General features: G+C 41.6%; 1 protein-coding gene across 3 annotated transcripts; it reads left to right on the top strand.

The window, feature by feature from the left end:
- The first annotated feature begins 1,149 nt into the window (after positions 1 to 1,149).
- On the top strand, positions 1,150 to 24,851 carry LOC311034805 (NACHT, LRR and PYD domains-containing protein 12-like). 3 transcript variants are annotated; one of them, XM_084042816.1, is made up of 10 exons: positions 1,150 to 2,033; positions 2,648 to 2,712; positions 3,313 to 5,245; positions 9,557 to 9,733; positions 11,028 to 11,204; positions 12,499 to 12,672; positions 12,751 to 12,918; positions 22,108 to 22,157; positions 23,494 to 23,894; positions 23,955 to 24,851. In XM_084042816.1, exons 1-10 carry the CDS (start codon positions 1,939 to 1,941, stop codon positions 24,246 to 24,248), a joined length of 3,534 nt encoding a protein of 1,177 aa, XP_083898942.1. In that variant the 5' UTR covers positions 1,150 to 1,938; the 3' UTR covers positions 24,249 to 24,851. The 3 variants fall into 3 exon arrangements, with proteins under 3 accessions (XP_083898942.1, XP_083898941.1, XP_083898940.1); XM_084042815.1 differs by having other exon boundaries at positions 2,651 to 2,712; positions 23,494 to 24,851; XM_084042814.1 differs by having other exon boundaries at positions 23,494 to 24,851.
- Positions 24,852 to 25,478: the final 627 nt, after the last annotated feature.

Here is a 25,478-nt window from a genome sequence, read left to right as displayed (position 1 = left end):
ACCACGGAATTTACACCAGATGGAGATGGAGAAAAATGTACTTGAAAAGCAGGAATCCCACAACGATTTCTACCTGCACACCGGTACGGAGCGGAAACATCTTGGTTTTGGTGCTGCGGCGATATACTCCACGTTGACCTCAAACCCGGATCGTAAGAATAAAGCCCCGAGTGGTCAGATGGATCGAAGGTGTATGATCTTCCTGTATCTACTACTTTCAGGAGACGTTGAGCTCAACCCTGGTCCTGTCTCCCAATCCTGCAGTAGGTTTTGTGATCCGCACGGTCTCTGTCAGCTAATTACCCAACCCACAAGGGTGATTTTACTCAAACCACCATAGATCTCATTCTAACATCGGACCGGTCCAAAATCTCCAAGAGTGGGGTTATTGTATGCAGACTAAGTGATCATTACATGATCTTTTGTACCTGTAAAAAACTAAAACCTACGGCCGGCTGTCACAAAACCGTCGTATCTAGATCCCTTAAAACCTACTCTAGTGAGGCCTTTAATCATGGACTGGAGAGACTGGACTGGTCCGATGAACTCAGCAGTACACAGGTAGACGAATCATAGCAATGCAATGGGCCTGGTCTACAACATACTCTACACCACAGATACACCATGTACCTGTCAAACTACTTCATAAACATCAATGAAGTCCACAATCACAACACCAGAGGGAGCTCCACTAATCACGTTCAACCCAGATTTGGTTCAATTTGTTCTCTTGCTATGCCACAAAAATGTGGATCACCCTACCAATAGTAGTAAAGGAGTGTAAATCCCTTCTCTCCTTCAAAACCGCTCTAAAAGAGCACTTACAGGTGGCTGCAATTCGAAACTGGCCCCTGTAAAAGTCAAAGCCTTCATATTGTGTGTGATTATTGTTATTAAATGTGTATTTCTTAGTGCTTTAAACTATAATTATACAGTGTCATAAGAACATTATGAAAGAAAGAAAACATCACCAACAACAAAATGTTCATTCCTCTTAGCTTCAGAGAAACACTTTGTCGACCAACACCGGCGTTTCCTGATTAAGAATGTGACTGCAGTGGATCCCATCCTGGATCTACTCCTTGAGGAGGATGTCATCACCAAAGAGGTCTACAACCAGTAAGACTCCCTAATCGGGAGATAAGCGACCGTAGGTCACATGTATACAGAAGAGGGCTGTAACGGCGATTGGTTCCTAGTTGTGTGGGCAATGTATAGTTTTGTTTGGTGGTCTAAGAAATGTGGTGGCAGGCATGTTGATGACATGAGTGTAGACATACTGTGTAGTGTGTAGCAATTTGCGTGTTTTTAGGGGCAAAACTGTAGGAGTAGTGGGCAAAAATGTGTTGTGAAAAGCGGCCTGAAGGTGGCGCTAGAAGAGGGCCATGTGAGAAATTAGGGGTGGGGTGTCCGCGTTGCCTTGGCGGACGAATAGGTACCGGCCGCGGCTCTCCCGGACGCTCCTAGCCCGAGTTACGGCATTTTATGTGAGCTGCAGTGGCAGGGGGTCCTCCACTGGGGGCGCCACCACTTTTGCATCCGTTCTGGAGCACCAGGAGTGGGTGGTCCCCGGGAATGCCCCGTGAGCAGCCCCGTTGGGGTGGTCATTTGGTAATTTGTCCACATGTGCTCATTTTTTACACTTGGGGGTCCCCAAGGCAGCTGGGGGTCCCTGGAGCTCCGGGGGTCCTTGGAGGGTGTAGTTTGGCAGGTAAGGAGTGTGTGTGCAAAATCTGGCATGGATCGGGGCAACGGGTGCGGAGATATGAGCAGGGCAAAAGTGTGACGGGACGTGTGTGACGGAGTGACGGGACGTGTGTGACGGAGGGACGGGACGTGTGTGACGGAGGGACGCACGGACACCTGGAGCAGGTTTCTATAGTAAATGCGACCTACGGTCGCAATAATGTGAGGTCTAAGTCCACCACTCAGGAGAAGATGAGGGAACTCTATACATTCCTGAACTCCAGCAAAGCCAATGACATTTTCTACAAAGGTCTAGAGGAAGAGGAGAAGTTACTTCTCAATGATATGTAAGTCATTTTCATTTCAATTCATTTTTAGTCCAAACATTGCATTAGTAGAAGAGATAAAAACGTACATTTTCAGGCCGTAATGCTTTCATTGTTAGTATGAATCATTATCATGTATTCTCTTCATTTATAAGAGATACAGTAGTTTGTATATTTTTATTGTTGTGGTGTAAACATAACATGAGCTCTAAGTGAGGTGATCTTCAAGAGACAAAAACATGTCTTCTCTAATACATTCATGTTCACTTTGTTCATTATCTGTATACTGCATACTATTGTATGCCAGAGTGCCAAAAGACACATTTACATTGAATTCTAATGGATAATCAAGTTACTTTATCTTTGAATAAGTTAATTAATTTACTGACAGATGTGTGGTGCTATAAGGCCATATAGTATTTATATAGTATTGGTATATTTATATATAGTATTTATATTGTGTGTGTGTGTGTGTGTGTGTGTGTGTGTGTGTGTGTGTGTGTGTGTGTGTGTGTGTGTGTGTGTGTGTGTGTGTGTGTGTGTGTGTGTGTGTGTGTGTGTGTGTGTTAATATTATTTATATAGTAGTGGTAGATGTATATAGAGTTAGTATGACAATCTTTTTACATTTCACAGCAGGGATGCTCAGCCTTCTCATCCAACACAACCTGAAAGAGCAGCTGCATCATCATCTGTCTCAGGTGAGTGTTGTCTAAATAGAGACTTTTCATTTAGGTTTAGATCTACTACAGTTACTTCAATTTAGGTTTAGATCTACTACAGTTACTTTAATTTAGGTTTAGATCTACTACAGTTACTTTAATTTAGGATTAGATCTACAAGAGTTACTTACTGTCAACTCCCATTCAAATAGTTTTCATGGCAGTCATTTAAAACAATACATTTTCAATAACATTAACACCATATTGATTGAAAAGCGCATACATGTCCTTTTACCCGTTTAGACCTGATGTGAGGTGATTTTTAAAAAAGCCTTCTAAATCCTAACCTAGGTTTTCTGAAAATGACTTATTAAAAACACCACTTTTTTAAATTATGTTGCTATATACATAGCAACATCTAACATGACATAAATGCTTTCCCAGTTTTAAAGGCATAACATATATAGGCTTTCCAGGGCTTGATGTGTTCAATATGAACGGTTAAAGTTTTCTTTAGTTATTCACACTATTAAAAAAGGAGTACATTAGGCACAATAGGCTTTTATTATGCCTTTTCATCAGCAACATAATTAGAGATTTCACATTTAGATTCAAGTGTTACATGTTTCATTATTACAGATTTTCTGGTGAAAACACAAGAGGATGCAAAGCTTATTACTTTCTACCAAAACCAGCTCCAAATGAATGTTGAAGAGCCGTTCACATGTTTACCTGAAGGGTCAGTCCAACGGACAGATCGGAAGGATTTTGAAGATTGCTACACACATGTCAGCATCATATATGTGGACGACACAGAGATCAGCTGTGAGCATGAGGTCAGACAGATGGAGAGGAAGAAAGCATGGCAGGAGATCCCGCAGAGTGAAATGATGATGAAGACAGCAGGGCAGGAGATCCAACTCAGTGACATCTTTAAACACCCTTCTGGAAAAAACAAACGCATCAGAACAGTGATGTCCATTGGTATTGCAGGAGTTGGCAAAACCTTTCTCGTACACAAGTTTGTCTCTGACTGGGCAAAGAAAAAACATCAACATCCTCACCTCACATTTGTGTTCCAATTCCGCCACCTAAATTTGCTGCAGGGACGAAGCTTCAGTTTGGCACAGCTAATTCACGAATGCATCGACGCAGCCAAATGCATCTCAGAGGAAGCTCTTAATTACATCTTCACCAAGCTGCAGAAGTCAGGAAACCCAAATTATGACAACAGCCCCTTCAAACTTCTGTTTGTATTTGATGGTTTAGACGAAAGCGTCATTCCGCTGCACTTTGAGACCAAGCCTAAGTCTAACCATGACTGCTCTGATGACTTTTCCCGACCCGTCCCACTGGAAGAGCTTCTAGTAAACATCATGAATGGTAAACTGCTTCGCTGTGCTCACATCTGGATAACCACCCGCCCTGCTGCAGCCAAACAGATCCCTTCTCAGTTTGTTAATATGTTGATGGAGGTGAAAGGGTTCACTGATGCCATGAAGGAGGAGTACTTCAGGAAGAGATTCAGTGATGGTGAGCTGGCCAGCAGAATCATCTCACACTTGAAGACATCAAAGAACCTCCACATCATGTGTGAAATCCCAGTCTTCTGTTTGATGACTGCCACCGTTCTCCGTGACATTTTGAGGAGAGACGAGAAAGGACAGCTGCCCAAGACCATGACTGAGATGTACTGCTACTTTATTATGGTTCATACAAAGAGGAATAAGCTGAAGTTTGATGAGACACATGAGGTGAATCAACAGCAGCTCATGGAGACTGACGGTGTGTTTTTTCTGAAGCTGGGCAGGCTGGCGTTTGAACATCTGGAGAAAGGTAGCATCATTTTCTACCAAGAAGACCTGGAAGAGTGTGATCTTGATGTGAAAGAAGCCTCGCTGTACCCAGGAGTTTGCACAGAGATCTTCACAGGAGAGAGTGTGCTCTTCCAGAAAAAGGTCTACTGCTTTGTTCATCTGAGCATCCAGGAGTTCCTGGCTGCAGTCTACCTGTTCCACTGTTTCACACAGAAGAACATGAAGGTACTGAAGACATTCCTGGGAGGAGGAGGAAGAGGAGAAGAAGATATGACCCTGGAGAAATTCCTGTACAGAGTCATGGGAAAAGCCCTCAAAAGTGAGAATGGTCACCTGGACCTCTTTGTGCGCTTCCTTCATGGTCTCTCTCTGGAGTCCAACCAGAGTCTGTTAGGAGGCCTGCTGGGTCAGACAGAGAACAGTCCAGAGAGCATCCAGAGAGCCATCAACAACCTGAAGGAGATGAAAAACACTGACTTATTTGGCATAACTGTACACTCTCCTGACAGATGTATCAACATCTTCCACTGTTTGATGGAGATGAAGGACCACTCAGTACATCAGGAGATCCAACAATACATGAAGTCAGAGGACAGATCAAAGACAGAACTGTCTCCAACCCAGTGTTCAGCTCTGGCCTTCATGCTGCAGATGTCAGAGGAGGTTGTGGATGAGTTGTACCTTGACACATACAACACATCAGAGGAGGGGCGACAGAGACTGATCCCAGCTGTGAGGAACAGCAGAAAGGCTCGGTTAGTAGTCATGTGAACAGAGTCAACACAGCTGAGCTAGCTAGTAATCAAGGGGTGCGTTCGGAAATTGCTCACCGGAGCACACTCGCCTATTAGTTTGCATTGGCCAGTGCGCTGAACGCACCCATAATCACTGTGTATGCGTGCTGCGTGCGCCGCAACGTGTCTGTGTGACTGTGTGTGTGTGTGTGCGCATCAGAGAGAGAGAGAGAGAGAGAGAGAGAGAGGGGGAGGGGGGGGGGTTGCCAGGTAAAATCTATGAAAAAAGCGCTTACAGTATTTATTGATTGATTGAATATTTTATTGGCAGAAAGTACAGTTAAAACACTTTGTCTAAAAGGTCCGTCCAGAAAAGTCCTTGCGTTCTTGTTTCCATTGAGGTCCTTGGTATTCAATTCATAAACATAAAATATTCATAGACCGGTTGCTTATTGCTCTCACAGAATAAATGGCAACACTAGAAGTTACAACTCACGGGTGACGGGGAGCAAAGTAAACATCGTGTGGATTTATAATGAGAAAATAGCATGTTTTCAACTAGAAATGATGAATTTAGGAGATGTTTGGACGTTGGAGGGACATCTATTGTGAGTACAGAATGTTTAATGTGCAGACATGGCCGCCGTGCCTGAGTAAAAGTGCAAAAGTATAAAATGGACTCGTATCAAAAGTAAAAGTACTCATTATGCAGAATGTCCCATTTCAAGTTTTCAAATGTATAAAAACCTTTTGAAAATAGCAGATCTACAGGCTCTGTGAACTTGTAGATCTCTGTGAGCTGTAGATCTCAGCCCTATAGGGCATAGCAGTGGCGGCCATTTTCTGGTTCCACTTCAAAATACTGAATGCATTTTTCCCATTGACATTTCCAAAAATATTTATATCAATTAATTTAAGCCTAGAATCAAGCCATCCAGGTTCCTGGTGAATCATGACCATAAAACTTTTTTTTTCTGTGATTTTTATTTTATTTTATATTTAACTAGAGGGTCGGGGCGCTGCGCGCCCCTCCCCCCTAGCCGCTGCGCGGGGCTTTGTGTTTGTTGGTCTCTATAATATATAAAGCCATAATAGGAGATGTTCCCAATGGAGCTATGCCCAAATATGGAGTTTGTTGTCTGACCTCACTTGGGTCTCGTTGGGCGGTGGTCGGCGATGACGCTAAGGAACAACATGGCCGACTGTAATGTTGTGAGTTTGTGTTGGCCGCAATTAATTATGCTGCGAGGGGGCAGATGTGTGCTGAGCAGTATGAAGTGGCCTACAGACTGCGCGTAGTAATTCTGCACGTTGTGGCGTGTCTTGTTAGTGACATTGATATGTTGTTTTTGTGTTTAGTCCCACACAGTGGCAGGTTTTTTTTTGGGGTTTTGGGTTTAGAAATGTATATATAGATTATATGATATACTATATTTAATAAATACCCTTTGTTTTGCCGTTTTCAAAAAAGTTTTTTTTCACAGAATCAAACGTTTTATGGTCATGATTCACCAGGACCCTGGATGGCTTGATTCTAGGCTTAAAATAATTGATGTAAATATTTTTGGAAATGTCAATGGGAAAAATGCATTGACTATTTTGAAGACGACTTAATGTTTTGAGGTCAAAAAATAATAATTTAATTCAAAAACCGAGAAAAACCTGAAAAAAATATAAGAAATTAATAAATAACCAAATTAAAACTGAAAAAAAATCGTGTGCGTGCGGGCGGACGCGCCTCATGCACGCGCGCTTTGCGCACGTTTATGGGGCATGGGGGGGGCCCACTTTCGAAAAACCTGTCCCCCCACCCAAGAATCCTGTCATCGCTCCCCGGTCCAGTTCCAGGAGGTCACCAGCTAAATAAGGGATGGTTAAACACTTTTAACATTTTATTCTTCAGCTATTCGAAAATAGCCGATCTACAAGCTCATGACGCACTGTGAGCTTGTAGATCGGCTTTTTAAAATGTTCTATATAATATACTGTGATAACTTAGAATAATTATGGCAATATTATGCAATAATGAGCCCAAGCTATCACTGAAACCCGGACCCTGTCAAAGTATAATTTGTAAAAAGGTGATCGCTATAAAAAGTATGTTTCAATGAATGAGACGACAACGACTGTTCAAATAGGGTATTATTATTACAAATAAGTTATTAATTACAGTTATTAATTACAGTTATTAAGTTTGCACAGAACAGTTATGACAGAGGCGTGAAATGGAACAAATGGTTCCTTCGTTCTTGAATGAATAAGCACAACTGGCTTCAAATAGGCAGATCTCCTAATATATTAAAGTCTTTGTTTAGAGTCCGTTATCACAAGGAGGAGGGGGGCAGGTTTGACCTCGGCTTCAAAACTATCTTTCCATAGTTCCAGGCAAATCTCAGTATGCAGCTTCCGGAAATCTTCTGACCCAAATCCGACAGGTCGGGGCAAAGCTTGATAGCAGGCGTCAGGAATCCACAACAAGACCGTTTCTCATGGTTGGATAGACACAACTTTCATGGGCAAGCGACGCCTTGGCCAGACAGTTCTCGGCAGTATACAGTTCATGGGCACAGCTTGTGTGTGTGTCCAAGGTGAAATGGCTTTCTCTGTATTCACGTGATGTTTAAACCTTATGCATACACTGTATGTATGTGTTCTACCCACAAATCATTAACAAACAAACAGACAATACATATTATCCATCATACTGTATATACATTTACTTAAATTATTATTAGTCTAAAAGCCCTTTACACCCACCTGGACCAGCAGTCTCACTATTTCAGCTAAAAAGGAAAATATAGTAAAATAAGTAACTCATGTCAGGTAGCTGATCTACAAGCTCACAGTTGTGAGGTGCTCATTAATGCCCTGTAACCAATAGATCAGGCTTTATAACCCAGCTCTCTAAAATGGAAAAATAAAGTAAATTACTGTATTCTCACTGTATTTTAACCAAAAGCAACAGCTTTAATTTTACTTATAATATGTATTTATTGATTGAATACTTTATCAGACAGAAATGTAAACAGCATGAGGTACAGTCAGACATTTAGGCTCAAAGGGTAACAGAAAAAAGTCCTGAGGACCTGTTTGCATTGTGGTCCTATGTATTCAATTCATCAACATAGCATAAACATAACATGATAATACATATCATCAACAAATACAAAACACTATTACTGTATGTACAAAGGAGAAAAAGGAAAATGTCGGGCAGTGAATGACACCTCCTTTTGCATTGCAATAACCTCCCTTTGTGGTCTCCTGATAGATGTTTTATACATTAACCTCCCTTTGTGGTCTCCTGATAGATGTTTTATACATTAACCTCCCCTTGTGGTCTCCTGATAGATGTTTTATACATTAACCTCCCCTTGTGGTCTCCTGATAGATGTTTTATACATTAACCTCCCCTTGTGGTCTCCTGATAGATGTTTTATACATTAACCTCCCCTTGTGGTCTCCTGATAGATGTTTTTTCAGGCTTTTTTTGAAAGAAGCCAGTGATCCACATTGTTTAATGGATGGTGTCAGGGCATTCACATTATGGTGACAGAGTAGTAGAATGAGAATGTTCTCATGTTTGTTTAATAAGTGGGTTTTACCAGATCATTGTCTCTCCTTCTAGTATAGTGGCTGTGAGAGTCACTCACTTTGTAACCTAGTAGTTAGTCAGGTAATACAGAACTAACATTCTAAACAACATGCTACATAGTGCTTTTTGGCCAAAGGGTGGCGCTAGATGAAACATTGTGTGGTCACTCAGTCGGTAGGATTGTCAAGTTTCATGACAATCCTCACATTAGATTTTCACACATCATGTTTGCAAGTGAACATTTTGGCCAAAAGGTGGCGCTAGAGTAGAGGTCATGGGGTCAGTAAAAGCAGTAGGTTTAATCCTGTGGGGAGAATGAATGTGATCAACAAGTTTCTGACCAGTACATTCAGACATGTTGTGTGACAGTGAACGTTTTGACCTAATGGTGGCGCTACAGGAAATACTATTTGGTCACTAAAATCAGTAGAGGTCATCCTCTGGGAAGCATGAAGGAGAACAGTCTTTATTTATATTCTTTTTTCAAAATATGTAGTTTATGATATGTTTATGTAAGCTCACAATGTTCTGTGTTGCGATGTGCTATGAGCTTGTAGATCTGCTATTTCGGTTGAATGTTCAGCCCAGAACAGGGTCACCTGACCACATGGTGGCGCTCTACCTTACCATATGTGCAACATTTCTTACTAGATAGAAAATCTCTTATTTAACTTAATTGACAGTAAATGTGGAATAATGTGTTTGATCATCTCTGATTTTACATTTCATCTTTACAGACTTGCTGGCTGTGAGGTCCTCCAACAGACACACTGGGAAGTTGTGTCTTCAGCTCTCAGCTCTAATCCTTCACATCTAACAGAACTGGACCTCAGTGGGAGCGAACTGAAGGATCCATTCATGGAGATTCTCACTGCTGGACTGAAGAGTCCACATTGTAGACTGCAGATTCTAAGGTCAGATTAATTTACCACCATTATTGTTAAATTTTACAATTTATTATTATTTTAATATTGTTTTTTATATATTTTTGGTGCTTTTCATGACTTTATTTATTGCGGTTCTAAAACATTTTCATGTCAAGGACCCTCAAAATGATATTGTATGTATTTGGCTGCAGACCCCCCATTTAAAAAATATTTTGTGCCAAGGATGTTTCAAAAATAGCAGATCTACAAGATCATAGCGCGGCACTCAGTGCCACGCTATGAGCTTGTAGATCTGCTATTTAGATCTGCTACCCCCTGGTACCCCCCCCCCCCCCCCCCCCCCCGCCAACGACCCCTGGGGGGGGGGGGGGGGGACACCCCAATTTGAGAACCCCAATTTGAGAACCAATGACGTATAGTACAGTAGGTAGACAGGAAATGGGGAAAGAGAGATGGGGAGTGACACGCAGCAAAGGCTTTTTTTTCAGGATTTGAAGGATTTGTCAGGCTATTTTGGAGCCTAGGGACTGCTACGCCAGCGGCCCAGGACTGTTTTATCATTTATTATGTGATTATAACATCATACTGTGGTGAAACTTTATTTGAAGAGTGTGAATAAGGTTGACATCATGGTAACCCACACTGACTAGAATAATGATAAGGTACAGTGACTACAGTATGTGATCCATCATGGCTGCTAGGGAATGATCACATCCAGTTATGTAATCATTTGACTGTCAAACTGGTGTAAACACAGACTAGAAGGTCTGCTGGTTCCCAGCCCACCAGCACCAGCAGTCTGATCAATTATGATCACTGTTGTGTCTGTAAGAGTTTCAGAGTAAAACAGTCCATTACTCTGAAATGTTGAAAACTGTCTCTTGTCTGTTTCCTATGAGTTAAGTTTTTTTTTTCACAATTCTAACAGATTTTCAGACTTCCATAGCTCTGTCCACCATATCTATCAATGCAGTCTCAGTCCTGACTCCTCTCCAACCAATTTTTAACTCCTCCCACCCAACACTCCCTGCTGACAGGCTCCGCCCCCAGCCCATAGGATTATGTGCAGTGACAATTATTACCCTCCCCGCCCGGCTTCCCTCCCCCTGAACACGGGCCAATTGTGTTCGTATAGACGCTTGACAAAGCCGGATACACCACAGTGGTGGGCAGGCACATTACCACTGTGCTACCCGAGCACCTGAGCTTGACAAGTTATGTAAATGTCTAGAGAAATATAGTTTGATTATTTTTCTTGGCAGTTAACTTTGTGTAATATGTTTTGATCAACTCTTATCTTATATGTAATCTGTTATTACAGACTTGTTGGCTGTGAAATCACTCAGACAGGATTCAAACTTCTGGCTTCAGCTCTCGGCTCTAATCCTTCCCACATAAAAGAACTGGACCTGAGTTACAGCAACCTGCAAGAATCATCAGTACTGGAGCTGATCTCTGCTGTACTGAAGAGTCCACTTTGTAGACTGGAAACTCTAAGGTCAGACAATTTGCAATAATTTCTCAACAATTGTTTTATTATTAATGTGATCATAATTATATATACACAATGCAACTGTGTTGAATCTTCATTTGAAGACTGTGTATAAGGTTTATATCATGTTAATCCACACTGACTAGTAATAAGGTACAGTAACTATGTACAGCCAAGCTGACATGCAACATTTAAAACTTAATCACCTCTGATCACATTATAGGTTGAAAGCTTAGTTAGATCATCATCTTCTAGTTTGGAATATTATTTACATTGATATTAATTTCAAATGTAAATTCAAAATGTGTCACATTAAGACCATTGTGTCCCAGCTTCTCTTATGCTATACATATATTTATTATGTATACAGTATATTTAGAAAAAAACAGACCATTTACTTGACCGATGGTCCTGTAATTATAAGGTACAACAAGAACCTCAAAATAATCTGTTATAATCTGTTAAAACCATCCGTTAGTAATGTCTTCATTTGTCTGTTGGTAATGGGTCCTAAAATCCTATTGCAGTTTCCTGTCTGTTTGGTGCTTGTTGAATAATTAAAAAAGATGACTTAGATCATATTATTCCTGGCTGCCTACTATTTCCAGTCCTTGGATGCCTACTTAAAAGGACGCTAGCTAATAAGCCTTATATGCCTTAATACATTATAACTTCCTTCTGTAACTAACACTTAAAACACCTTAAATATTGTATTTATTTTAGAAACGGTTCATCTTTTACTCAAGTTGATGATGTCATTTGACAAACTTGTAATTTGAAAAACAGTTCGGAGGCGCTAGTGGACTTGAGCAACGAGAGCCACCGCCGTTCGAGCCGTAAGGCAAGCGGGGTCCACGAGAGCCGTCTCAGCGCTATTTGTTATGTACCGATGGAGTCGATATCGTAAATTATGAATTAATTAATTAATTGTATTTATCAGCCAGCACAGAGCACTATTTTCCACCATGAATGAAAGCCGGGCATTGCTGTCCTCCTGGAATGTGAAGTGCTCAAGCGGAGTTCTTAATTGATCCCTTTGAACTTCAAAGGGGTTTTGAACTGAGTTGATTGATTGGGCGATAAAAGTGTAAAAACTGTTAGTGCTCTCTCTAATCAATGAATGCATCAAAGACAGCAATCACTCTGAGACCTGTCAGAGAGGGGAGGGGGGAGTGTGTGTGTGTACACACACAGATCTGAAAAGCTACGTAGTCTGCCTTTAAGGCACATAAGGCTTATTAGCCAGGGATCCTTTCAAAAACACAGACAGTCCATCAATATATTGAATCTGTAATTACAGACTTGCTGGCTGTAACATCACACAGACAGGATGTGAAGTTCTGGCTTCAGCTCTCAGCTCTAATCTTGTCCGTTTGAAGCAACTGGACCTCAGTTTTAACAGCCTGCACGATTCAGGACTGAACGTGATTTCTACTGGATTGAAGAGTCCACATTGTATACTGCAGATCCTGAGGTAAATAATGTGTTTTCTCTCTGTGTGGATCTCTACTTGAACATCAATAGCAGTTTTTAAATATGTATTTCTCTGCAGCTTGTCAGGCTGTGAGGTCACAGAGGAAGGCTGTTCTTCTCTGGCTTCAGCTCTGACCTTCAACCCCTCCCATCTGAAACAGCTAGACCTGAACTTCAACCAACCAACCAGGCTGACACAACTCTCTGATGTAGTCAAGAGTCCACATTTTGGACTAGAGACTCTCAGGTGAGTAGAACTGGACTGTGTCCATGTTTGTTTGTGCAGTGTTTCCCTTAGAATGGTTTCATTGGTTGGGAAAGTGGGCCAGCGAATCAAGAGGATTTTATTTGTCAATAATTTATACAAGTACTAGCATGGGATTTGATGAGTTGATGGGACTTGTTCCGCAAAGTTGTGCTAACAAAGACGTATAAACAATAATAATACAAAATATACAAAAATGTACATGTAATGATATATTACTGGATGTAATGTAAACAGAGTTAGGGTCAGGCTCTTGTTATAGACAGGTACATTAGCTTTTATTTTAGTAGTGCAACATGTGCAGGTATAATGTGAAGATTAATTATCTATCCAATTGTGGCAGTGTTCAATCAAATATGGAAAAGAAGGCATTTATATACATATAATGAGAGTCACTGGTCTGTTCCATTAAGTTATTTTTTGTTCCTACGTTTCAGTTTTTGTCTGTGTCCTCATTTAGTGCTCTGACAGCTGCCAGGAAAAAAACACTCTCTAAGCCTTAAGCCTTTGGCTGTAAGGCTACAGTTGTTTCACATCATCACAAACAGTTTGATGATGTTTGTCCTTCATAATCCTAAATCCTTGTTGTCCTGCTCAAGCACCTGCTCTCATAAATGTCCTGCAGAGACGGTAGAGAGCTCCCTGTGGTTCAGCTGACTTCATACCTCTCACAGCAATCATAATCATGAGCTCTGTCCATACCATATGGTCATGCCACCTGCTTAATTGATTGACTGGATACCTTATTAACAGTTTGCAAAAAGTACAGAGGTACAGTTATACAATATTGTTAAAAGGATATCACAAAAAGCCCTGAGGGCTTGTTCCCATTGTGATCCCGTGTATTCAATTCATCAAGATAGATAATAACTTACAATACTATGCAAGAGATCATCAATAAGGAGCAGTAAAAGTATACTTACAGATAAACAGTGGGGGGTATTTATTTTTTGGCAAGCTAGAAGAAGTCTAGTTTCAGTTGCAAATTGCAGACGGGTGCTCTATTATGGCGGTTTTGAAGGATAAGGATAAGGATAATTCCTTTTAACAGGTCGTTCATGAAAGTCCTTGCGGTCTTGTTTCCAATGAGAACCTGTGAGCAATTAGGGGTTAAGAGTCTTGCTCAGGGACAAATTTCATTTCATCGACACATATGCTGGCGTGGCCTGGAATCGAACCTGGGGCAACCAGGGCCTCTGGCTCCCTAGGCGGGCTCACTAACCACTCAGCTATGGTAGGGAGTCACACTTTTTGATGGCTGTTGGTAGGGCATTCCACATTTTGGTGGCATAATAGTACAATTAATTCATACCCATGTTTGTGCCTACATTACATTTACATTACATTCATTTAGCAGACGCTTTTATCCAAAGCGACTTACAATAAGTGTATTCAACATAGGTAGGGAACGAAAACTACTAATCACCAGAAGTTTTAAGTACATTTCCTGCAAAAACAAGCAACCAAGAGTATACCTAGCGCTAAGGTAAAAGTGCAATTTATCAGCTACCTACTTTCTTAAACAGATGAGACAAAAATGGCAAAATCAAATGAGCACGAGCTAAAACAAATAAGTGTATCGACTAAACAAGATCCAATAAAACAATACAAAAATAAAACAAGAGTTCGTACAACTAGTTAACAACAAGTAGGCCAGGCAAAGAGGAAGGATAGTGTTTCCTGAAGAGGTGGGTTTTCAGCCTGCGGCGAAAGATGGGCAGTGACTCTGCTCTCCTGACATCAGTGGGAAGTTCATTCCACCACTGTGGGGCCAGAACAGAAAAAAGTCGTGACCGTGTCGATCGACCAGAAGGACCGTTGAGTGGCGAGGGAGTCAGTCGCCCCGAGGTGGCAGACCGGAGTGGTCGGGCAGGGGTGTGGGCATTGACCAAAACCCGGAGGTAAGAAGGAGCTGTTCCTTTCACTGCCCTATAGGCTAGCACCAGGGTTTTAAACTGAATGCGAGCTGCTACGGGGAGCCAGATGTGCCTAATCTGGGGGGAATGAGATCAGTGGATTTCCCTCTGGTGTTGTGCCCGTGGGCGTTACTCAATCATTTGAAGTAGTCAGACAGGTACGTGGGCATTGGTCCCTTGAGTATCTTGCAAGTTGCTCTACTCTGTCCTCTACCCTGAGCCATCCCACCCTAGCATAATGAGCAGGGGTTTGGTGAGTCCTATATGTGAGATTTAGTAGTAACCTGATCAGTTTGTTTTTATGTCTGAAGTTTAGCTTTTAATGCCTTTGAGGTTCCAGAGTACCATGAGGTGCATGCACAGTCAACATGACATTGGATGAGTGCTCCAGCTGGTGTCATCAGTGCATAACTACTGACCAACAAGGAGATCCTGCCCAAAAATACTGTTCTTTGTGTTGACTTTCTTTTTACTTTTGTTGCTTTCACTGGAAACATTGTTCTCTAAGTGAGGTGAGGTAGAACGATGTTTGGATCTTTTGAGACACCTTGAATGTTTTCAGCTCACTCACGTGGTACAGGCCTCACTTTCTTTGCTGCAGCCTATGTGTGCATACTCAAGGTCAGCGTGATGTGCATGCTGAGGTACTTGAAGCTGTCCACTCTCCTCACTGGCTCTCCGTTGATCAGAGAGGCGTGTGAGACCTTTGTCTCTGTGTACAGAAGTCCATGATCATCTCCTTTGTCTTACCAATATTTGGGATGAGGCTGCTTTCCTCACACTCTTTCGGCAGGAATACGATTATAACATTGATAAAAAAGTAAATACGTTTCAGTGTGCACCTTCAGAGCAGCATGGATGGACTTGAAAATCCATGGTTTCTGGTTTGGAAAAGCCCTTACCTTCACTTTAGGTTCTACACCACCCACCATTGTTCCTATGAAGCCGGTCACCACCTCTGAAAACTCGTTCACGTCATTTCCAGAGCTTTAATTAAACCAACGCATCCAGATCGATCAAAGTGTCCTGCATAGAAAGGTCTGTCAAGACAGAATCGGACATAGCAACGTTTGGAACATCGACTCGCTCGCCTGAGCTCACTGATAAGACCCAAATAGACCCAACTAGTCGGGTAGCTAGGTGTGTCTTCAGGTTGAGGTTTTGTCTTCTGGTTGGAGGTGTGTCTTCTGGTTGGAGGTGTGTCTTCTGGTTGGAGGTGTGTCTTCGGCCCAACTGATTGATGATCGGTGCTGATTTGGAGCCTGGTGGCTGTACGAAAAACTGTGAAAGTAGTTAAGGCTCACAACGTGTCATAATGTGCTGCGTTGTGACCTTGTAGATCTGCTATTTTCGCAATTTCCAGGATTTAAAAGAAAATACATTGTTTTTTATTTTAGTTTTTAATTATTACCATAGGGACGGCAGTGTTAATGTGGTTGAAGGAGTTGTTCACTCAAACATTTACTTCGCCGGTCATTAAATTATTGGCTAAGGAATGTGACAAAAACCTTCATTCAATTCAAGGCTTCATGGGGTGTGTAATTGATGGAAAATAAGTAATTTTTTGGGTGAACTACTCCTTTAACATGTGTTCACATAAATTGTAATTTTTTTCACATTATCAAACATAAATATCAAACATCGATCCCCTGATGGTTGCTAATCACTGAGGGTTTCACTGTGCTTCCACGAAAAAAAGAATGTCATCGCGACCCCGTTCTCTTGTTGTAGGCCGTTAAAAATATGTCTCGTCAAAAATACATATAAGGAGAGATACAGGCGATTCCCCAAATACGTTAACCAGGAAGTGAATGGAGCAGTAAATGAGATCATGTGATCTCCTGGTTCTGTGTGCATCTGGGGATGAAATGGTCACTCATGTGTTAGCGAAGAGCGCCATCTAGTGGAAACACCAAAAAACACAAAAAGTCATAAAAGTCGTCCTTGGCAGTGAATGGGTTAACGCCATGGGTCCATGGACATATAAAATACACAAACCAAACCTCTATTTCCATGGTGAGGGCCCGGGGTGTCATGACTCGCTTTATTTACAAAAAAAAGTGCGGAGAGGAATTGTCTTATAACAAAAACATATTAATTGTTTCCAGCAAATGTCCAATAATAAACATATATTTTCTAGTTTTCTATTTAATTTACAATGTAGAAAATCAGGGGAAAGGGGAAGTGGAACAATTTTTCTATGGATGGAAAGAGTTCTTGCTAGTGATGGCTGACCCGTTACCCACAGGTCCCGCGGGTCAACCCACACAAGCAGTTCACTCACGGCCACTTTATTCAGTTCTTTTTATGGCAAGTGACACCTCTGCATGATAGAGTAGAAAGATATTATTTAGTTAACCAGAGATGCTCATAGGCCTGCGTCCTGCGTGGCTGACGCACATTATTGAGAAAGGACGCATTCATGTCCCCGTCGCGGGGTCCTTGGCACTAGTTATTAACAACAATAAAGTTTGACTGACCTGCCCTATTTGCTTATTTTGGGCTTCTTTGTATAGACCTGGCTGGTTGCTTGTTTCTTTCGCAAGATCTGGCAACAGCTATTTTGGCTAATGTTCAGACCCTATTGGCTAGCTGGCTCCGTCTGTGTCTCTGTGATCATAGTTATAATATATCGTCTGTGATCCATGCTCTGTGGCTGCTATCAACAGTCCTGGCTGGAACGGTGGATAGATATTTCTGTTACAGTAAGATCCATCTAAAAGTACCACACGTAGGCCCTCATTTATCAACGGAGCGTAAAACACAGCTTATATTTTTCCATAAATGTGGCTTTACACCAAGTCATATTTATCAACAAATCCTATACAGCCAATCCTAGGGGGTCATTGGGTCGGAGCCTTGAAAAATCTCACGTCTGAAAACGAGCTTCATTTAAATAACACGCCCTTAAATATTCTCGAAACGCCCTGATGTTACAACATGAAGAACCAGAATACGACCAAACAAAGCATGGAAAGCCGGCTCGCCTCGCTGCCTGTCAAGTCACACACACACACGCACACACCTCTCTCTCGCACACACACGCACGCACGCACGCACGCACGCACACACACACACACACACACACACACACACACACTCTCACACCCAACTGTGTATTCATGTAATCCGTTACGGTACAATCTTTGTCACGTTGTAGCCTACATGAATGACATATTATGATACCAATCACATCGCCATAAATGGAATACGTTTGTATATTTATTTACCCCATACCGAGCAGTGCAGCCGTCATGTAGGCTATTCCCTGTGAGACGGGCTGCAGTGATCCCGTGTCGCCACGTTAATAAAATATTGGAGCGTCAGGTTTATATCCTTAACCCAGCCATTTTGTAGCCTACATAACTCTCTATGACAAAACTCCATACCATAGGACAAGCTACTGTAAGTTTGTAGACCTCACTGTCCATGAAAAGATGGTCGGGAGTCTGGAAAATACTCTCGCAAAGAGCTCGTATATTTTGAAAATAGCAGCTACAAGCTCACAACGCGTGATGCTTGTGAGCTTGTAGATCTGCTATTATCTGAATGACTGTTAAAGCAGTTTGTTTAAATTAGTTTATAAAATGTTATATTTTCATAGGGATTATTTATTAGTGTAGATATACATTTTGGAGTGGATTATGTGTCCAGATGCCTGTCAGACAGTCAGACAATGCTGCTCCGCAGGTCTAGAATGGAATAAACGGGCGCAGCCAACGTCAACAACTGCTATCGACCAGACGTGAGATCTCAGCGTACCGTAGGCTGAAACCAACGTCAGGATATATTGATAAATGCTGAAAGTTGCGGTGATCTCGCCGTACGCCCATTATTTGGTCTGCACCGCGTTGATAAATGAGAGCCACTGACTGTGACCACAAGTTAGAAACTCTAAGTGGGTTTAAGAGGCACAGCTGTTTACAATGCCATGCAAATTAGCAGGAGTTTGGCTGTGGTTACACGCTATGTGTGTGTCGCATCAAAGCAGCACGCATTTGTGTTGACAATATATCCACTGTGTGATTCATTAAATAAGCTCTTTACTCTGATGTAAAATCAGTGAAAACTGTGAATGGATATTTTATATCGATACGCGAGGTAGACGCCCGTGTGTCTCTAAACATCCTCTGAGAAGACGTGTGTTATTCCAGACGTAATGAATCAGATAATGTTTACTTTTTCGTGCGGGATGGGGGGTGGGGGGCTTTGGTACTAGCGTTACTACCCGGGATAAACAGGGACGCGTCTTGGCTGCCAGAAATAGCAGATCTACAAGGACTTTTAAGACCATTTTAATGCCTTAAAGGAGTAGTTCACCCAAAAAATGACTTATTTTCTATCAATTGCACACCCCATGAAGCCTTGAATCCATGTATTTATTTGTGTTTTTGTCGCATTCCTAGCTAATAATTTAATTCCTGTCTCCTACCGGCTAATGTATCAGGTAGGAGACACAAAGTAGATTATTTGTGTCTTTTACCGGAAATACACACGGGCATCAAATGATTGGCTTAGGAATGCGACAAAAAAACAAAATAAATCCATGTATTCAAGGCTTCATGGGGTGTGCAATTGAAAGAAAATAAATATTTTTTGGGGTGAACTCCTCCTTTAAGAAAGAAAAGAAAAAAGACCATTACTGCATCAAAAGTAATCAACAAACTATAGACTATACAAACTGGTCAAATATTGGCCAAATTCGCAAATAATATAAGAAAGAGGGAAACATTTTGAAAATAGCAGATCTACAAGCTCACAACGCCTCACAATATTTATCTGTGGAACCGAGTCAAACCAAACGTAATGCCACAACCCCTGATTCCAAGTGCTTGTCAGGTTGGGGGGCTCAGTTCAAATATGATTATTTTTGGGGGTCCCCAGTTCAGATATGATTATTTTGGGGGGTCCCTAGTTCAAATATGATTATTTTGGGGGGTCGCAGCCTGGAAAGGTTGAGAACCACTGCATTAGGATATAATGCACTCACACACACACTTTCTTTTACAAATAGTTAAACAATTGCCACATTTTGGTTAATGTTCAGATAATTTGAACATACATGAATGCAGCTATAAGTTATAACCCTTGGAGATCAAAGAGAACAAGAGAAAGAAAAAAAAAACATTTTATTGGGGACCCATAACATTTTTCTGGGACCCATTTGAATGACCACCTGTGGGTCCCGGGACCCATTACATTGAAAACCTAGCAACATCACTGGTTAAGTATAAAAACAGGGACAGATATTGCATCTGTGATAAAGTGGAAAGAAGCACAGCGCTAATGTAATGAGGTGTAATGATGATCAGTCGGGTGCAGTGGTGCACCTATCTGCAAACACGCATGTGACGTTAATTATACTATGACCGATAAATGTGTTCTTTGGTAAAATATGATCCTGTCGGTCAAGATGACCGGCCCAAAAAGTGCCTTGTGGAAACCCTGACTTGGGGTTTATGCTTGAAGATTATTTTCTAACCTTCATGATTTGCAGTTGCAGAATCGCATGCTTAATAGGCCTATTCATGTTCTATCTTGGTGTTTAAATTCCTAATGCTAGATAATTGAATTAGTAGATTGTTTAAGAATACTTAATAGCTTATTTTGTATATTTTATATATTTCTCAGAGAGACATAGTTTAGGCTATTTAAAGAGAACAAATATATAAATCTGAGCTATTATGATGATGATTATCACATTTTTTTTCACCATGGGTCGCAGGGCGAGTGGTTGATTTATATATTGTTTTGCGGGATGGGTTGGGGCTGGTTGGGTTCTGTGGCGGGGAGGGAGGGGCGGGCTATGAAAAAACCTGACCCGTGCATCACTAGTTATTGCGTTCTGCATGCGCTCTCCATGGTGCTGAATGTGGGAGCTCAGAGCAGCCGCCCTGATCTGCAGCTGTACAAAATACTAAACTAAATTAAATAATCGGGTTTTATGACGGTTTTATGACGGTTTTATGACGGTTTGTGCCGAATTTAACAAATGAGTGTTCTTGACCTGCTGCTGGTCAGAAATGCGCTCCCGACTCCATGTCTGCATTTCTGCGTTTCATAATGTAATGATTGTTGATTTGAACATGCACTGTACATCTTTATCAGACCTACATTTACCCCTTCAATGTCGTTTATCCCCAAATGACTGGATATCACAGGTTAATAATAATAAGTAATATTGTTTCATCATGGTCAGCGATATGTTTTTTTTTCTTGTCTGACCTGTTGGCTCATCGGAAAGCAAGGCTTCATTACAAGACGACTTCTACATTATAGTTTAATATTTGCATTGTTGCAGCCTACTGTCTGTCAGTGGCATTGTGCGTTCTCATGCACGTTTTCATCTTGGGCCAGCCAGCCTATCCAAGTTGGCACGCATGGTGAGCATTTGACACCAGTCTGTGTGGGTCTGCGTTACATGAGACACTTTCATTCAAAAAGAATCAGTGATTAATTTAGATGAGTCCTGATTTAAACAGTTTCTGACATGCAGTCATGCACCAACAGTTCATTTATTTGAATGTCACAACACAAGGGACATTCAAATAAATAAAGACAGACAGACAGACCCGCTCCGCCCGCACCCACGTTAATTGCATTTGAAATAATGACCCGTGCGCCCGCGGGCTACGGGTCGGCCCACGCGTCAAGAACCCCGGGGGTCCCTTGGGTCGTCTGACTTATTGGTGGACCGGACCCCCGTCGGAACAGTGAACCCCGACCAGCATGTGTCTTTTTTTTCCGTCTCTCTCTCTCTCTCTCTCTTGCTCTGTCTCTCTGTCTCTCTCTCTCTGTCTCTCTCCCCTCTCTCTCTCTCTCTCTCTCTCTCTCTCTCTCTCTCTCTCTGTCTCTCTGCTCTCGTGCATAATGACGCACAGTAAAACAACGATGTTAGGTAATTGTTCCAGCTGACAGGTGGGGATAACTTTGGGGGGCTGGTGGGGGGTGGGGACCCCACCAGCGTGTGTGGGTCCTTGTCATGTCAAGGACCCCTAAAATTAGATGTATTTGGCCGCAGAACACAGCTTATTCATGCGCTTTCTGTGCGTGCTCCAGTGCCTGCTTTCCAAATCCGGAGTTTGATTTTGTCTTGATATCGTTTGATAGAGAGAAAATAAATTCATGAATCATACGCCAAATAAAAATATACAATTGACAGATCAAGGACTTTAAATACAATAAAACGTCAGTTGTTTATTAACGTTGTGTTAGACAGTCAGACATTGATTCATTGTTGTTCTACTTCCTACAGTGTGAATCATGGAGGAGAACACTGGATTAAACCTCTACTCCTTACAAGATGTGAGTGTCTGTCTGTCTGTCTGTCTGTCTGTCTGTCTGTCTGTCTGTCTGTCTGTCTGTCTGTCTGTCTGCCTGCCTGTCTGTCTGTCTGTGCCTGTCTGTCTGTCTGTCTGTCTGTCTGTCTGTCTGTCTGTCTGTCTGTCTGTCTGTCTGTCTGCCTGCCTGTCTGTCTGTCTGTCTGTCTGTAAGCCTGTCTGTAAGCCTGTCTGTCTGTCTGTCTGTCTGTCTGTCTGTCTGTCTGTCTGTCTGTCTGTCTGTAAGCCTGTCTGTCTGTCTGTCTGTCTGTCTGTCTGTCTGTCTGTCTGTCTGTCTGTCGGGGTCCCCCAGGGCTCTATCCTTGACCCGCTCCTTTTTCCCTCTACACCAAACAGGTTAGCTGAAAATAGCACATCTACAAACTCACAATGTGTTGTATTGTGACATGTTGTGAGCTTGTAGATCTGCTATTTTAACATTATTATTATTATTACAGAATCTAGACTCTAGGGTTCAAGTGTTTAATTAAAGCTGCAATCTGGAACTGATTTTAATGAATAAAACATGATTATTTATATTAATTATAAACATTGTAATTATTTTTATTTTGTATTTTAAACACTTAAACCCACGTCACTGACTGGAGTTCCTCAGGGTTCTACAGTATACTAGGACCCCTCTGTTTTTCCTCTTCCCCCAAAATCAACAAGTTCACAAGGTGTTACAATGTGACGCCTTGTGAGCTTGTTGATCTGCTATTTTCACAGAATGTTCACCCCAGAATAGGTGTGTGTGTGTGTGTGTGTGTGTGTGTGTGTGTGTGTGTGTGTGTGTGTGTGTGTGTGTGTGTGTGTGTGTGTGTGTGTGTGTGTGTGTGTGTGTGTGTGTGTGTGTGTGTGTGTGTGTGTGTGTGTGTGTGTGTGTGTGGTAGTAATAGTAGAATATGATAAATAGACTTTGTGAGGAACCATTTTCCTGGAGAAAATGATGTTTTATCATTAAAACATATTTATAGAGACACGTTTACAAGTAGAAACAGATTGAGATTAGGATTAGACATTTAGATGTTAGGTTTAGGGATTAGAGATAGAGTTATGCCTGATATACACTTTGTTGTGCGCCGGTGTCGTGCACCAAGTAATATAGCTGATCTACAAGCTCACATCGCTGTGTGTGTGTGTGTGTGTGTGTGTGTGTGTGTGTGTGTGTGTGTGTGTGTGTGTGTGTGTGTGTGTGTGTGTGTGTGTGTGTGTGTGTGTGTGTGTGTGTGTGTGTGTGTGTGTGTGTGTGTGTGTGTGTGTGTGTGTGAGTGACTCAGTGAATGATGTTTTTAATGTTTACTGTATTATTTTCTCATCAGATTTCCATCGTCTCACTCTGGACACAAACACAGCAAACAGACTCCTCTCTCTGTCTGAGAACAACAGAGAGGTGACACATGTCCCGTTTAATAAGGTTCAGTGTCCTGATCATCCTGACAGGTTTGATGCAGGACCGAACATAATTATACCACAGGTTCTGTGTACAGAGGGTCTGACTGGACGCTGTTACTGGGAGGTAGAGTGGAGGGGAGCGGTTATTATAGCAGTGACTTACAGAGGGATCAACAGGAAAGGACACGGTGAGGACTGTAGGCTTGGACGGAATGACAAGTCCTGGAGTCTGGACTGTAGTGATGGTCTCTGTGGTAACAGTTACACTGTCAGACACAATAGGAGGAGAACTGTCCTTCCTGTCCGTCCCTCTGACGACAGAGTATCAGTGGTTGTAGACCGTCGGGGGGAGCACAGTGAGCACAGTGAGGACAGTGAGGACAGTGAGGACAGTGAGGACAGTGTCCACAGAGTATCAGTGTATCTAGACTGTTCTGCTGGGACTCTGTCCTTCTATCAGTCTTCCTCTGAGACACTGAGACACCTGTACACCTTCCAGACCACATTCACTGAACCTCTCTACCCTGGGTTCTATGTTTGGACTGGCTCTGTGTCTCTGTGTGAGGACAGACAGACAGGGTGTGAGGACAGACAGACAGACAGACAGACAGACAGACAGACAGGGTGTGAGGACAGACAGACAGGGTGTGAGGACAGACAGTTAGTGAGGACCATAAAGTGATATTATAATAATCAGGAACAGATGTTTATTTTTTTACAGAATCAATATGGTTTGGTTTCCATAGCGTTGGGGGGGGTCATGGATCCATCTTTATGGGTCATTAGTAAAGATGTGTTTTTTCCGTATACTTTTATTTTTTATTGTTTTATTTCAAATGTTTTTTTAAAAGTAAAAAAATAAATGCTAACTTTTTTTTATTTTATTTAAAAAAAGAAACTCCATAAAAAATGAGGAAGAATAAAAAAGTGTGTATGAAGCAGTGAAAATAGCAGATCTACAAGCTCACAACGCGTCACATTGTCAGCTCACATTGCGTCACACACGTTGTGAGCTTGTAGATCTGCTATTTTCACTACTTTGGATCCCGTGGAGACACATGTCTCTTTTAGGTCTGGAACTAAACAGTGTGTGAACCACTGATCTACAACATTTAAACATGAATAACATAGTTTTATTGATAATGGAAAAATCTATATTTACTCCAATGGTAGGATGTTGAAAATCACTGTATTTTAACCTATAAAATGTCATTTCACATATTTTAAACTTTTTAATCCATTAAGTCATTTTTAGATTTGAGCTAAATAAGCATTATTTTACACTTTGGGCTATTCAAAAATAGCAGATCTACAAGCTCGTAGCGCGGCACCGAGTGCCGCGCTACGAGCTTGTAGATCTGCTATTTTTGAAAAATCGTGAAAATGTGTGCAAAACTTTGAATATATACATTTTTAAAGCGAACATTTTTAACTCAAATCTTAGCTTCTGGGGGGTCCCTGGAACAACATATTTTGATGGGGGTCCGTGGCCAAATACATATAATTTTGGGGGTCCTTGACATGAAAAGGATTGAGAACCACTGATATAGAAACATACGTTTTTCAGAAAACTGTTGAGATTTAGGAGACATGTAGAATCGGCTTCAGGTCTTAATGGGTTAATGTCTATATTTACTCATATCTTCAAGAAAATGAAACCAATGTTATTGTATTTACATTGTGACAATGTTACATCAATTAATATGATTGTGTTCATAAATACAATAAAACATTCTGGATGTAAATGTGTGTCTGTACTGAACACACACACACACACACACACACACACACACACACACACACACACACACACACACACACACACACACACACACACACACACACACACACACACACACACACACACACACACACACACACACACACACACACAGTGTGATGTGCATTAGAC

The sequence above is a fragment of the Gymnoscopelus microlampas genome (assembly GCF_963454915.1).
Source record: "Gymnoscopelus microlampas genome assembly, chromosome: 19".
Taxonomy (NCBI): domain Eukaryota; kingdom Metazoa; phylum Chordata; class Actinopteri; order Myctophiformes; family Myctophidae; genus Gymnoscopelus; species Gymnoscopelus microlampas.
This window is presented reverse-complemented; position numbering and strand designations above follow the sequence as displayed.

Coding starts and splice junctions, on each gene's coding strand:
- LOC311034805 (XM_084042814.1), top strand. CDS start 1,939: ATGAGGGAACTCTATACATTCCTGAACTCCAGCAAAGCCAATGACATT. Junction 5,246..9,556: donor AGGAACAGCAGAAAGGCTCG/GTTAGTAGTCAT, acceptor TCATCTTTACAG/ACTTGCTGGCTGTGAGGTCC. Junction 22,158..23,493: donor ACCTCTACTCCTTACAAGAT/GTGAGTGTCTGT, acceptor TTTTCTCATCAG/ATTTCCATCGTCTCACTCTG.